The sequence below is a fragment of the Muscardinus avellanarius genome (assembly GCF_963383645.1).
Source record: "Muscardinus avellanarius genome assembly, chromosome: 5".
Classification (NCBI taxonomy): domain Eukaryota; kingdom Metazoa; phylum Chordata; class Mammalia; order Rodentia; family Gliridae; genus Muscardinus; species Muscardinus avellanarius.
The window spans coordinates 81,977,774-81,989,901 of NC_137790.1; the positions used below are offsets into that span (position 1 = coordinate 81,977,774).

Sequence of the window (12,128 nt, forward strand, 5' to 3'; positions counted from 1 at the left end):
GTGCATTTTTTTGTGTGTTTTCTTTGTGTTTTAATGAATAAAGAATAATATAATAGTCTACTGAGAAAAGATAACTACTTTTTCCACTCTACTGACAAGTATTTAATTTTCCACCTTAACATGAGGCTTATAAAAAAAGATTTAAAACTTGTTTATACACACTCTCCTTACCTTTATGAGAAGAGTCTGATTTTGAAAAATGGCGTGTAGAGCTATGCTGGTGTGTAAAGTGAGTGTAATCCAGATCTTCAGCTTCTGCCATGGTAGGTGGTGGCGGTCTGAAGAGAAGTTCGATTTAAATAGATATTTAAGTAATGACTATGACAATTCCCTCTCTCATTTGATTATATACAAAAACATTTTCTGGAGAAGTGAAAAGCTCCTGTGTTTTAGAATCCTCGCTTTAGTCCCCATACAGTTGCATGAATAGAGACAACTGTTCCTTGGTTTTGCTGTACATAATTAATCAAAACAATCATTTTCTCAACACTTGATATTTATGGAGAACTCTGCCGGAGAAACAACAATAAAAAAAACTGCTGCCATTTATAAATTTATTTTGTTCTGATAGAAAAAAGAGTAAGAAATGAAAGAATTTAAGAGAAGAAAGTAATAAAAGAATAAAGAGGAAAAAAGGAGAGAGAAGAGATGAAAGATAGGTAGAGAGGGAGGAAGAGAACTCTGATAAAATTTCATGAGCAAAGTTTCCTTATCCACTAGGTGGCAAAGTAGATCTTAAATACATTTGCAACTTTTTTTTTTCTTTTCCTTTTTTGCTGTACCGGGGATTGAGCCTAGAGGTGTTCTACCTCCAAGCTACAGCCTCAGCCCTATTTTTTATTCTTTATTTTGAAACAAGGTCTCACTCTGGCTGCAAACTGTCTCAGCCTCCCAAGTACTGAGATTACAAGCATGTACCACCATGCCTAGCTCACTAGCACTTTTTTATGTCAAAGAATATATAATATTTTAAAAACTAGGAGATTTTTATCACTCTAAACTTATTTTAACTACTTCATACAGATTTTTACAAATATTGGCACTGAACAATTTCTCATTCCTTATTTTTTTTTTACAAATATTGGCATTGAACAATTTCTCATTCCTTATTTTGTTATTTTATTTTTACAAATATTGACATTGAAGCAACAATTTCTTATTCCTTATTTTTTTTGTTTCCCAATGTTATACTCAAATTTTATATTAAAGCATGGTACCAGATAAGTTTAATATATATCAAATACATAATGATATTGTAGGATGTTTCATATAATTATAAGTATTCTGAGGACTGTAAAACTACAGTCACTTGATATATTTGGGCTCTCTAATATAATTATTAACAAAATTTGTACAAATTTCTTACCCTATCCCTAGCAGTGGACCCAAAGAGCAAGAGATGTTAACTTGTGTATATGGTGAGGATTGTGCTTTGGGTTCTACACAATTATCTCAATTAACTTTCAGGACGTGTTCACATAGTAGTTAGCACACATATATTTTAGAGTTAGAATAGATTAGATAAGATTAGTAATCTATCCAAGGCTATACAACTATTAACAGGGGCAAAGCCAGGACTCACATCAAATGGATTCCCAAACCAGTGTTCTGTACCACTAGAGGACATATGTGTATGTATTAGAAGCAGTTGCATCTGCACACATGACTATATATATATATATACATACACCTATTTTTTCATATGCCTACTTACATATGTATCTGTATTTTAAAACTTTCAAATACCACTTGAAAATATATTCCTATAAGATATACTTTTTTTTTCCTCTGATCTATACCCCCTGCCCTATTTTTTATTCTTTATTTTTGAGACAGGGTCTCACTGAGTTGTGGAGGGCTTCACTTAGTAGCTGAGGCTGTCCGCAAACCACAATCCTCCGGTCTCAGTCTCCTGAATGCTGGGATTACAAGTGTGCGCCACCACGCCTAGCAAGATACATGTTTTATATTTTCATTTATATATCATATACATATAATTAATGAAACATCAAATGTAACATTTTTCTTTCGTCTTTGAATCATTTGTCTGCAAAGACCAGAAATTAATGGAATAGTGTTCTTTTCCATTATTAACTGACATTTATAACCTAAAATTAACAAGACTTGGTAGAAAGAAGTGAAATAAAACACTGACTCCAAGATTAAGAAATCCAGTTTCACAAAGCAGGTGGCTAAAGAAATGACTTGGGACTAAGAAAACAGGGTTAGAAATCACCTTGGCAGAGTCTATTCTTTACCCTTTCATTAAACTCACTAGGTGATCAAAAATCAGAGAGACAAAAACTAAAGGGAACTCACAAAAAATACCCATAATTGTCTCAATAATACCAATCTGTTCTTTACATACAGCTAACTTTTCTACCATAATTAAATTAAAAGAGAAAACCAGACTCTAGCCAAAGAGCATACATTCATATATTAGTTGTGTGAGACATACAGACTTTAATTTTTAAAATATGGACATGTTTGCCGGGCGTGGTGGCGCACGCTTGTAATCCCAGCATTTGGGAGGCTGAGACCAGAGGATCACGGTTTGCAAACGACCTCAGCTACTTAGTGAGGCCCTGTGTAACTCAAGTGAGACCCTGTTTCAAGATAAAGAATAAAAAAAATAGGACAGGGGGTGTGGCTCGGAGGTAGAATGCCTCTGGGTTCCATCCCTAGATCCGCAAAGAAAAATAAAATAAAATAAAATAAAATATGGACATGTTGTATAAAATGCTTATTAGCCAGGCGTGGTGGTGCAGGCTTGTAAACCCAGCATTTGGGAGGCTGAGACTGGAGGAACATGATTCATGGACAACCTCAACTATTTAGTGAGGCCCTTCGCAACTCAGTAAGACCCTGTTTCAAAATTTTTAAAAAATTAAAAACTGGGCTGGGGATATAACTTGGAGATAGAATGCATCTGAGTTTCATCACCACTACCGCAAAAAAAGTTTATTAATTTTTACACACACACACACACACACACACACACACACACTACATTTGTATAAACACATACACACAATCTTTCAGTAAATGATATTTAAAGGCAAGTGTTCCTCTCAGGTCAACAAAAGATAAAAGTTCTACTACTCATAGTCACTTTTCACTAATTTATAATTCAGCCATTTTAATATAAGATTATATTATTACTCATCCTTTCAATATACCAGATATTTTAGAGTACCTGTTTATATTTCAGAAGTTGTTTTCAAGGTAAGAAAGCCTCTTCAGTAGCCATCCCGCACAGCTCCTTCCCTTCTGTTGTCAAAGTTACTAGTATTCTAAAAAGGTCTAGCACTTTTAAGAATGAAAAATCACTCTAAAAGGGATCTGAATTCATTTGACAGAAAAATATAATAAGCCAGACATTATTACCTACTGGGAACAGATGAGCTGCTTCTTATTTTACTTAGACTCTGTTGGGATGTACTAAACTATACAATTCTATAAGGTAACTTAAAAGATGTTCAGTATGTACTTAACCAAACACTACAATAACAAGAGATTTTATATACTTAGACTGTATTATTATTACTATCCTCAGAGCAATGCAAACACGATGTCATTCTGTTAAGGGTATTTATCTTTTGAAAGGACATGAATTTAAAAATAAAAGATGGGATTTTTATTTTATTATTATTATTATTTTATTTATTTATTTATTTATTTATTTATTTATTTATTTATTTATTTATTTTTTTGGTGGTACTGGGGTTTCTGGAAACCCTTCTACCTCCGGGCTACATTCCCAGACCTATTTTATATATATTTTTTTTATTTGGAAACGGCTTGCTTCAAACCTGCGCGATCCTCCTGTCTCTGCCTCCCAAGCACGGGGATTTTTTTTTATTCTTGATATATGTTTTTATTATGATTGAAAATTTCTTAGTTACTTGTTTTAGTTCTTGTTTATATCCTCTGAGGTCTTGGTTATGTTCATTCACAGGAGTTGATTATTGTGACACCCTAGTAGATTTATTCTTAAAATTATTATACATTATATTTCTTTTTTTTGCATTTTTTTCTCTTTTTTAAATTTTTTATTGGTGCATTATATTCATACATCACATTGAGGTAAAAAAAACTTATGTGTACATACATGTACACATCACTGATTTAACCCCTACCCAATTCCCACCCCATCCCCTCCTCGTTCCTCCTTCCCTTGCTTGGCTTAGTGGTTGACTTCCATATGTTTAAGTACAGTGTTAACTTTTGTCTTTTTTTCTATTTAAACTAAATTCATTGTAACGGATACATAAGAACATAATATTGTACATACTAACAGGGGAATAGGACATCTCAATATAAGGAATAGATTGTGTTGTGTAAAGTGCAAATCAGACTCAACTTACCTGTCTCCTCAAACGTCACATATTTATGATGAACGTTTACAATCTACTTTCTTATAGCTTTTTGAGATGCATGCTCCTTTTTTTTTATTTTTTTATTTTTGGTGGTACTGGGGGTAGAACCCAGGGGCCTTCTACCTCCAGGTTATGCTCCCAGACCTATTTTATATTTTATTTGGAAACCGGGTCTCACTAAGTTGCTGAGAGCCTCACTAAGTAGCTGAGGTTGGCTTCGAACCTGCCCAATACTCCTGTCCCAGCCTCCCAAGAGTGGGGATTACAAGCGTGCACCATCACTCCCGGCTTCTTGCTCCTTTTAAAGAGTAACTTACTGGACAACCTTTCCTTATTCCTTCCTCCCCTCTTCTCTCTCCAGCCACATTTAAATGTTCTCTTCATATTCTAATCATATTTTTTCAAAGGTAAGAAAAAGCAATAGATAAAAAGAATTTCTTCCCTGGAGATTTCAATGTGATCAACTATAAGTAAAAAGATAGCTATTGTCTGTAACTAGGGCTCAAGGCTACTTGAGAGAAGTCAGTCAGTACATTATACTACAGACACAGCGATCTGCTCCAGTGGGACTTAGAGTCTGCAATGACTCAAGTATTTGCCTCAGACATTAAGACTAAGAGAAATGAGTTCCAGGATGTTAAATATCATGCATACATCAGTGTGACTATGAAAAAAATCCAATAAAACTTTAAAACCCAAAATTTTATTTAGCAAAGTAGCTAATCTCATTTGTTCCTAGCCGAAGGCATAAATTCAATGAATAGAGAGATTAGAATTGGTCCCCCAAACACATGCTTCCCTGTATATCCTAGTTTCTCTAAAACACTCCTGATATGACTTATGTGACCCAATTTATAACTAGAAATAAAGTTTGAGAAGAATCATGAAAGACTTGCCACCACTTCACAATTGCAGACCTTTTAATCTCCTCTGGAGAACAGTCTTCTTAGGCAACTGCCTCTCCTTACTCACCCCAAAGTCAAGGTCCTCACTCTCTTTCTTAGGTGTCCTCTTACCGTGCAGGCCTGTCATTCCTGGAACGGTGTGTCTCATCACTCTCCTTTGACTTCGGGTGTGTTGACTTAGCAGTTTTTGACTATAGACAGTAAAACAAACAAATACAATGGGAAAGATGAAGTTTAGAGAATATGCATAATATGTCAAGCTCTCCTTTAGTAATCTCACATTACTTATATTTAGTTGAGCAACGATTTTAAGTTTCACTTGTGGCCTCTCAGAGGTAAAACATTATGGCTACAAAGGTAGGCTGAAGGTTGTTGGTACAACCAGATGAGTGGCAGTACACAGAGTGCACATGCTCAACACAGGCATGTCTGGCCATAGATTGCTAACAAAGAAGCGGCACAGCAACTGGTAACAGCTGGAGGACACCCAAAGCCACCGAATCTAAGTCTGGCCTCGCAAGTGCCTTTCAGTACCTGATGGTTGTCTAGCCAGGCAACTAAAGTATGTGCAAGTCAGCTTTTCCAAAAGGGGGACTGTACCAGCAGGAGTTATAAAATCTACAAATTGCAAAAGTCATGATACTTGCTGGAAATGTGGCTACCACCTTCTGACTTTTCTAATTTACAATCCATAAAATAAATACTGTTTCTTGTTCACAAAGAATCTGTGTAAACATGGCTTACTTTATGAAGCAAAAGCATTTAGGAATACTTGACGAAAATGCTGTTTAAAAAATCTTTAATTATTAAGGGGCTAAATAAACATAACAAATATGAAAATAATACTTTCATTTAAGTCTGATTCTTGGGTAATGGAGCAAGAGGAGGTGGTAGAACCATACAATCAGAATGAAAGAAAAAGAGGTAGATGGTAGAGAGGAGGACAATAGACAAAAAGAAACCAAGCAGAGATAGACTAGATCACCAAGAAAATTCTCAAAGTATGTGAAACGCTATATTCTCCTGCAAGTATATGAAAAGTAAGATTACTCATGACCAGAAGCACCTGCATCTCAGTTGGCCTTAACTTGAATATATGTTTCAATCTTAATATTTTTTACATAGTTATTTCAAGAATTCAATGACTTTCCAGTTAAGCAACTTTTACAATTAGATTCATATATGTAACACAGGTAATCTGTATATCCTAAATGTATTTGCAGAACTTAACCTAAAAGCAGAGTTCCCTTTCTATTTTTTATTTCTATTTAAAAACCCAAAGAACCCCACACTTTACCTTCCACTCAGAATCATGCTTTTTTTTATCCAAAGATGACTTCTCCCGCTCTTTGGCTTTCTTGTACGCCTTCTTTTCTTCAGCCATTAAAAGTCGAGCAATTTCCTAAATGAGATACAGCCAATACCATTAGCTACAGAGTTGTGGGTAAAAAATTACTGGGGTATTTCCAAAGAATATTGGTTAAACTCATTAATAGAAACATACCTCATCCTGGGCTACTTGAGCTGCTCTCATATCCACCTGGGTCGCCTATGGTAAAAAAAAAAAAAAAAAAAAAAAAGAAAGAAAGAAGAAAAGAGACACACACAAAAAGAAATAATTGAAATTCATGTTGACCATTAAAAAATATTTTAAAACATTCATTAGTATTTAAAACTAGTTGTGATTAGCATCCTTAAAGTTAGTCATCAGCTGGTACTATTTTACTATTGAGAGCAGGAGCTCTTTAATTCAAATTCTATAGCAATTCTGACAGCTCTTAATAATGCAACACAGGGAATATGGAGTTCTATTGCTCATGTTCACTCAAAAAGTAAAACTGAAAGCTGGGCGTGGTGGCACATGCTTGTAACCCCAGCATTTGGGAGGCTGAGACAGGAGGTACACAGTTCTCAGACAGCCTCAACTACTTAGTGAGGCACTTTGCAAATTAGTGAGGCCCTGTTTCCAAATAAAAAATAAAATGTAGGGCTGGGGGTATAGCTCAGAAGTAGAATGTCCTTGGGTTCCATTTCCAGTGCTGGAAAAAAAAAAAAAAAGGAAGAAGTAAACTGAATATAACATCCCCGCACCTGCTTATTCACTTGGAAAACATTCCAGTACCTTCAGTGGGGGCTTGAAACTGTAGATAGTTCCAAACCCTATGTATACTGTTTCCCTATATATGCATATTTATGATAAAGTTCAATTTATACATTAGGCACAGTAAGAGATACACAACAGTAAAAAAAGAACAATGCAATAAAATACTGTAACACAAGTTGTGAATTATTTATTTATTTAATTTATTTATTTTTGTGGTGCTGGGGTGGAACCCAAGGGCTTTTCTATCTCCAGTCTATACTCCCAGACCTATTTTATACTTTATTTGGAAACAGGGTCTCACTAAGTTGCTGAGAGCCTCACTCAGTAGCTGAGGCTGGCTTAGAACCTGTGCAATCCTCCTGTCTCAGCCTCCCAATCCCAGGGATTATAAGCATGTGCCACCACGTCCGGCTACACAAGTTGTGAATTATTTATTTCTGAGATTTTTCAGAAATATATTTGACTATGGGTAACTGAACCCACAGGAAGTAAACTGTAGATAAAGGGGAACTCTGTTAACATTGTCTGGATTTTTTCTACTCATCAAAAATAAGTTTCTCAAATGACAGAGAACTACAATTCCATTGTGTAATCCCAAGATTGACTGCATTCACACAAAAAACTGCTGGTTCATCTGAACTTCTGCCATAAAATGTGCTCACCAAAAGTTCTTCTTCTTGCAGTTTCCTGGCGATTTCAGCATCATACCATTCTTGATCCCTGTGCGTCCCTCGGGAGGGAGTAGAGACAGCTTCTTTCAACACCCTTGGTTTCATCCCTGAAAAAAAACTCACTGCAATAAGACAACTGAGTCCATTTTCTGAAAAGTTGAAAATTTGAAGAAAAAGAAGTCTTTCTTTATGATCGAATACCGACAATATTGCCTTCATACCAAAATTTAGTGTGTAGTAAGTACACTTGAAACAAGTTGTTTTTCCTAGGCATAAGTGGCGATGCAGATAACACATTTTAATGAGATTACCCCCCCCCCCAAAGCTGTCTGGTAAAATCTTCTTTCCCTTAGTTCTTTCAGCAGCAGAAAAATCATACAAGGAACTACAAATGACGCTTTCAACAAAATAAGCAGAAAAAAAAAATCCCTGAAAAAAAAAAAACTTTAGAGAGAAAAAAGATTACAGTATCAGGGTTTAAAGAGGCTAAGCTGAGAAGAATGAGGTGGTAAGAGGCTTCCTCTATTCACTGCAGCCTGCATATCTGAATGCAGAGGTGACTGAATCAGAATCACCTGCAAATTATATGAAGATACCTATTAGTCACCCAGTGGCCTGCCATGGCTTCTTGGATAGAAAACAAACCTACTTGATTATTCCCAAATTTGACACATCCTTTAATGTCAATGCTAAACTTTAGGAAGATGTACCAGAAGAGAAATATCACAGAGCACCTTAAGAATTCTATTACTCTGGAGAGAAATGAACGTAGGGACTAGTAGGGAAATTTTGTTTTTTAAATTTGAACTATTAGTCTATATTTCTTTTATATTAAGGCAAATGTTAATGGGTACTCCAAAACTGTGGGTATTCTCTTCATACTCTTTTATAAATTAAAATTATTTAACAGTGACTGTATTATATTCAGAAATAGTGCTGAGCATGGTAGCACATGCTTGAAATCCCAGTACTTGGGAGTCTGAGACACGAGGATCACAGGTTTGAGGACAACATGGCAACATAGCCAGGTTCTCATGAACCTAGGAAGACTCTATTTCAAAACAAAAATAAACAAATAAAAAGGGCTGGGGGTAGCTAAGAGGTAGAATGCCTTCTCTGGGTTCAGTCCCCAATACCAGAGAGAGAGAGAGAGGAGAGAAGAGGAGAGGAGAGGAGAGGGAGAGAGAGAGAGAGAGAGAGAGCGAGAGAGAGAGAACGCGAGCGAGCACGCGCGCCTGCACGCGAGAGGAGAGAGTGAGCGCTAGAGGAAGGGGAAGGAGAGGGGAGAGAGGAGAAATTTCAATTGCTGCAATGAGCAAAATCCATCATCTGAAATAGTAACTTTTAGTAGTTGGACCATGAAAGAAGAAAATATTTACTCATAATCATCTTTTTCTATCTCTTTATAATAGCAGTTGTCAAGCATGTCCACACACTAGAATCACTTGGGGATACCTTAATGAAATACAAAAGTACTTGCCCAGTCCCCAGAGATTCTAATTTGAATAGCTTGGGGGAGCCCAGGCCTTGGGTAGGTTTGATTTTGTTTTGTTTTTCCCATTGATTCTTGTTTACAAGTAACACTGCAACTACTAATTTAGAATACTACATCTATTGAGCCAGGTCTCGGGGCGCACACTTGTAATCCCAGGATTTGGGAGGCTGAGACAGGAGGACAGCCTCAGCTACTACTTAGTGAGGCCCTTTGGAACTCAGTGAGACCCTGTTTCAAAATAAAGAATAAAAGCCGGGCGTGGTGGCGCATGATTGTAAGCAGTCGGAAGGCTGAGACCAGAGGATCACAGTTTGCGGACAGCCTCAGCTACTTAGTGAGGCCCTCTGCAATTCAGTGAGACCCGATTTCAAAATAAAGAATTAAAAAAAAAAAATAGGGCAGGGGGTATAGCTCAGAGGTTGAATGCCCCTGGGTTCCATCCCCAGACCCACATACACACAAAAAAAAGAATAAAAAATAGGGCTGGGTGGGGGGGTAACTTGGAGGTTGAATGCACCTGGGTTCCATCCCAAGTACTGTATATAAAAAAAAAAAAAGAGTTAAAAGTAAAAGTAGAATACCACATTCATCGAAATAATGATTCAGATTAACATGATTTTTGGCAAAATGTCTCTCCACACTCGATTCACTTACAGATATCTCTCTCTCTCTCTCTCTCTCTCTCTCTCTCTCTCTCTCTCTCTCTCTTTCTCTCAAAAAGAAATGGAAACTTAATAATGAGAATTTAGGTTATCTTGTGAAGCTCATCCTTAGAGAGTTTTCAAGCTTTATGGTAAATTTAAAAGGAATGCACTCATATATATATCTATTCTAAAACATATCAAAGCCCATCACTACACCAGATATGAGGAGGGGAAAATGGGGTGGGAATTGGGGAAGGGCTAAATGAGTGATATATGCATGTATACCTCTACCATTTTGTACCCCACTAAGATGTATGACTACAATACACCAATAAAAATGAACAATAAATAAAAATTTAAAAAGGTGAGTAAACCTGGCTTTCTTAGCTTCAGACTTATTAGGACTTGATTACACAGACCACTTCAAATCATCTCTTTAGTTACTGAATTTTATGCTGGGCTTGGCCTGTCTTAAATGTCTGTTTGGGGACTGTAAGAAAACATCAGCATGCTCCCAAGATTGGACCATATATAAATGAAATATAAACCTCCCTGAATTATGATTAGCTTGATCATCTCTAGAAAGGCAGATTCTAGAGAAAATAAACAGAATTACCTAGGGAACTCAGTATTAGGCAAAGCCAACAGGAAACATAGGCTGCCACATCATGATCCAATCTACAGAAGAAAGATGGCTCAATAAGCAGCCCAATGTCTAGTTGATGATGATGGAGTCTGCTCAGCTTCTCCAATTTTCCATCCAGGGAAATGATAAAGTGAAAAATGTTCAAATTGCAAAACACCACAATCTCTCCACTATTACACTATCTACTCTACACAAGAGATTAGCTAGGAAAATCAAAGCTGTGGGCAAGTGAAGTCTTAATGATAAAATTAAAGCTGCTAAAAAAAAAAAGAACGACAACCTCATTAATAAGAGTAAGAATTTGAGATATCACCTCTCTTGGTCTCAAGTACTTAGATGGGAAACAGTTTATTTAAATCTTTGCTGCACTATTAGAATTTACAATTCTCATTAAGGAGAACTCTCACAGCCTGGGATATTGTCTTTCTGGACTGGCAGGGCTGCCTACTTACTATAGGATCCTCTGTACCTGAGGCAATAGAGTCTCTGTAAGTGAGCATATGAAGGAACCAAAGATGGTACAATAGACAGATGTCAATAAATAAAGGAAATACTTAAAAACTGTTTAAAACACAGTTAATTAAAGCAGATTAAGAGACTAGCTACCCTCATCTAATAGCCTAAATAGAATCAGGAAACCAAACATTCAGGTGAGCCATATTTCTAATGGTTTCATCTACTTATTTTCTGTTCATTATTCTCCAGTCTGAGAAGCCAAGAACTTCTTAAAGTGAACATAAATAAAGTATCCTCTTTAAGTTAATTCTAAGTAAAATTGCTTAAAGTACTGTTTTTCAATATTTTAAACATATAATAAGTTAAATGATGATTCACAGATTCTTTGAAATCACACAAGAATATTTACTAAGAAGCCATATGACATTTAGAAAATGTCAACATATATCTAACGATTCACAGCAGAAAAGAGATTTTATGGCCCTAAAAGGTAGAAGTTAACTTCTAAAAAAATGATAACCTGTTATAGACACATAACCCAAGAGAAAAGTTACTCTCAAAAGTTAGATATGGTTGCACTGCCCTACAAAAAAATTAACCAATCGTATGTTTAATTTAATCATTTTATTTTGCATCCCCTTCTAAGCTTATTCTATAAGTGCTGTTTTACAAATGCTCTTAGAACTAGCTTTGCCATCTTCCTAGTTTATTCATTATTAAGGAAAACTTTGGCTTATGTTAACAACTTTAAGAGCTGTGATTTTTCACAGCCATAATAAACACCAGTACTTACTTTATATATGCGTGTGTGTGTGTATATATATATAT

At 35.9% G+C, this 12,128-nt stretch overlaps 1 protein-coding gene across 1 annotated transcript in view; it reads right to left on the reverse strand.

Moving 5' to 3' along the window:
- Positions 1 to 12,128, reverse strand: part of CCDC50 (coiled-coil domain containing 50) — a gene marked incomplete at both ends in the record, with an annotated part of 85,447 nt that overhangs the window by 16,277 nt on the left and 57,042 nt on the right. The window contains 5 exons of the mRNA XM_080696550.1: positions 172 to 278; positions 5,396 to 5,475; positions 6,582 to 6,686; positions 6,789 to 6,833; positions 8,051 to 8,166. Of these exons, the coding sequence (XP_080552676.1) occupies positions 172 to 278; positions 5,396 to 5,475; positions 6,582 to 6,686; positions 6,789 to 6,833; positions 8,051 to 8,166 (453 nt within the window). The remainder of the gene's footprint in view (positions 1 to 171; positions 279 to 5,395; positions 5,476 to 6,581; positions 6,687 to 6,788; positions 6,834 to 8,050; positions 8,167 to 12,128) is intronic.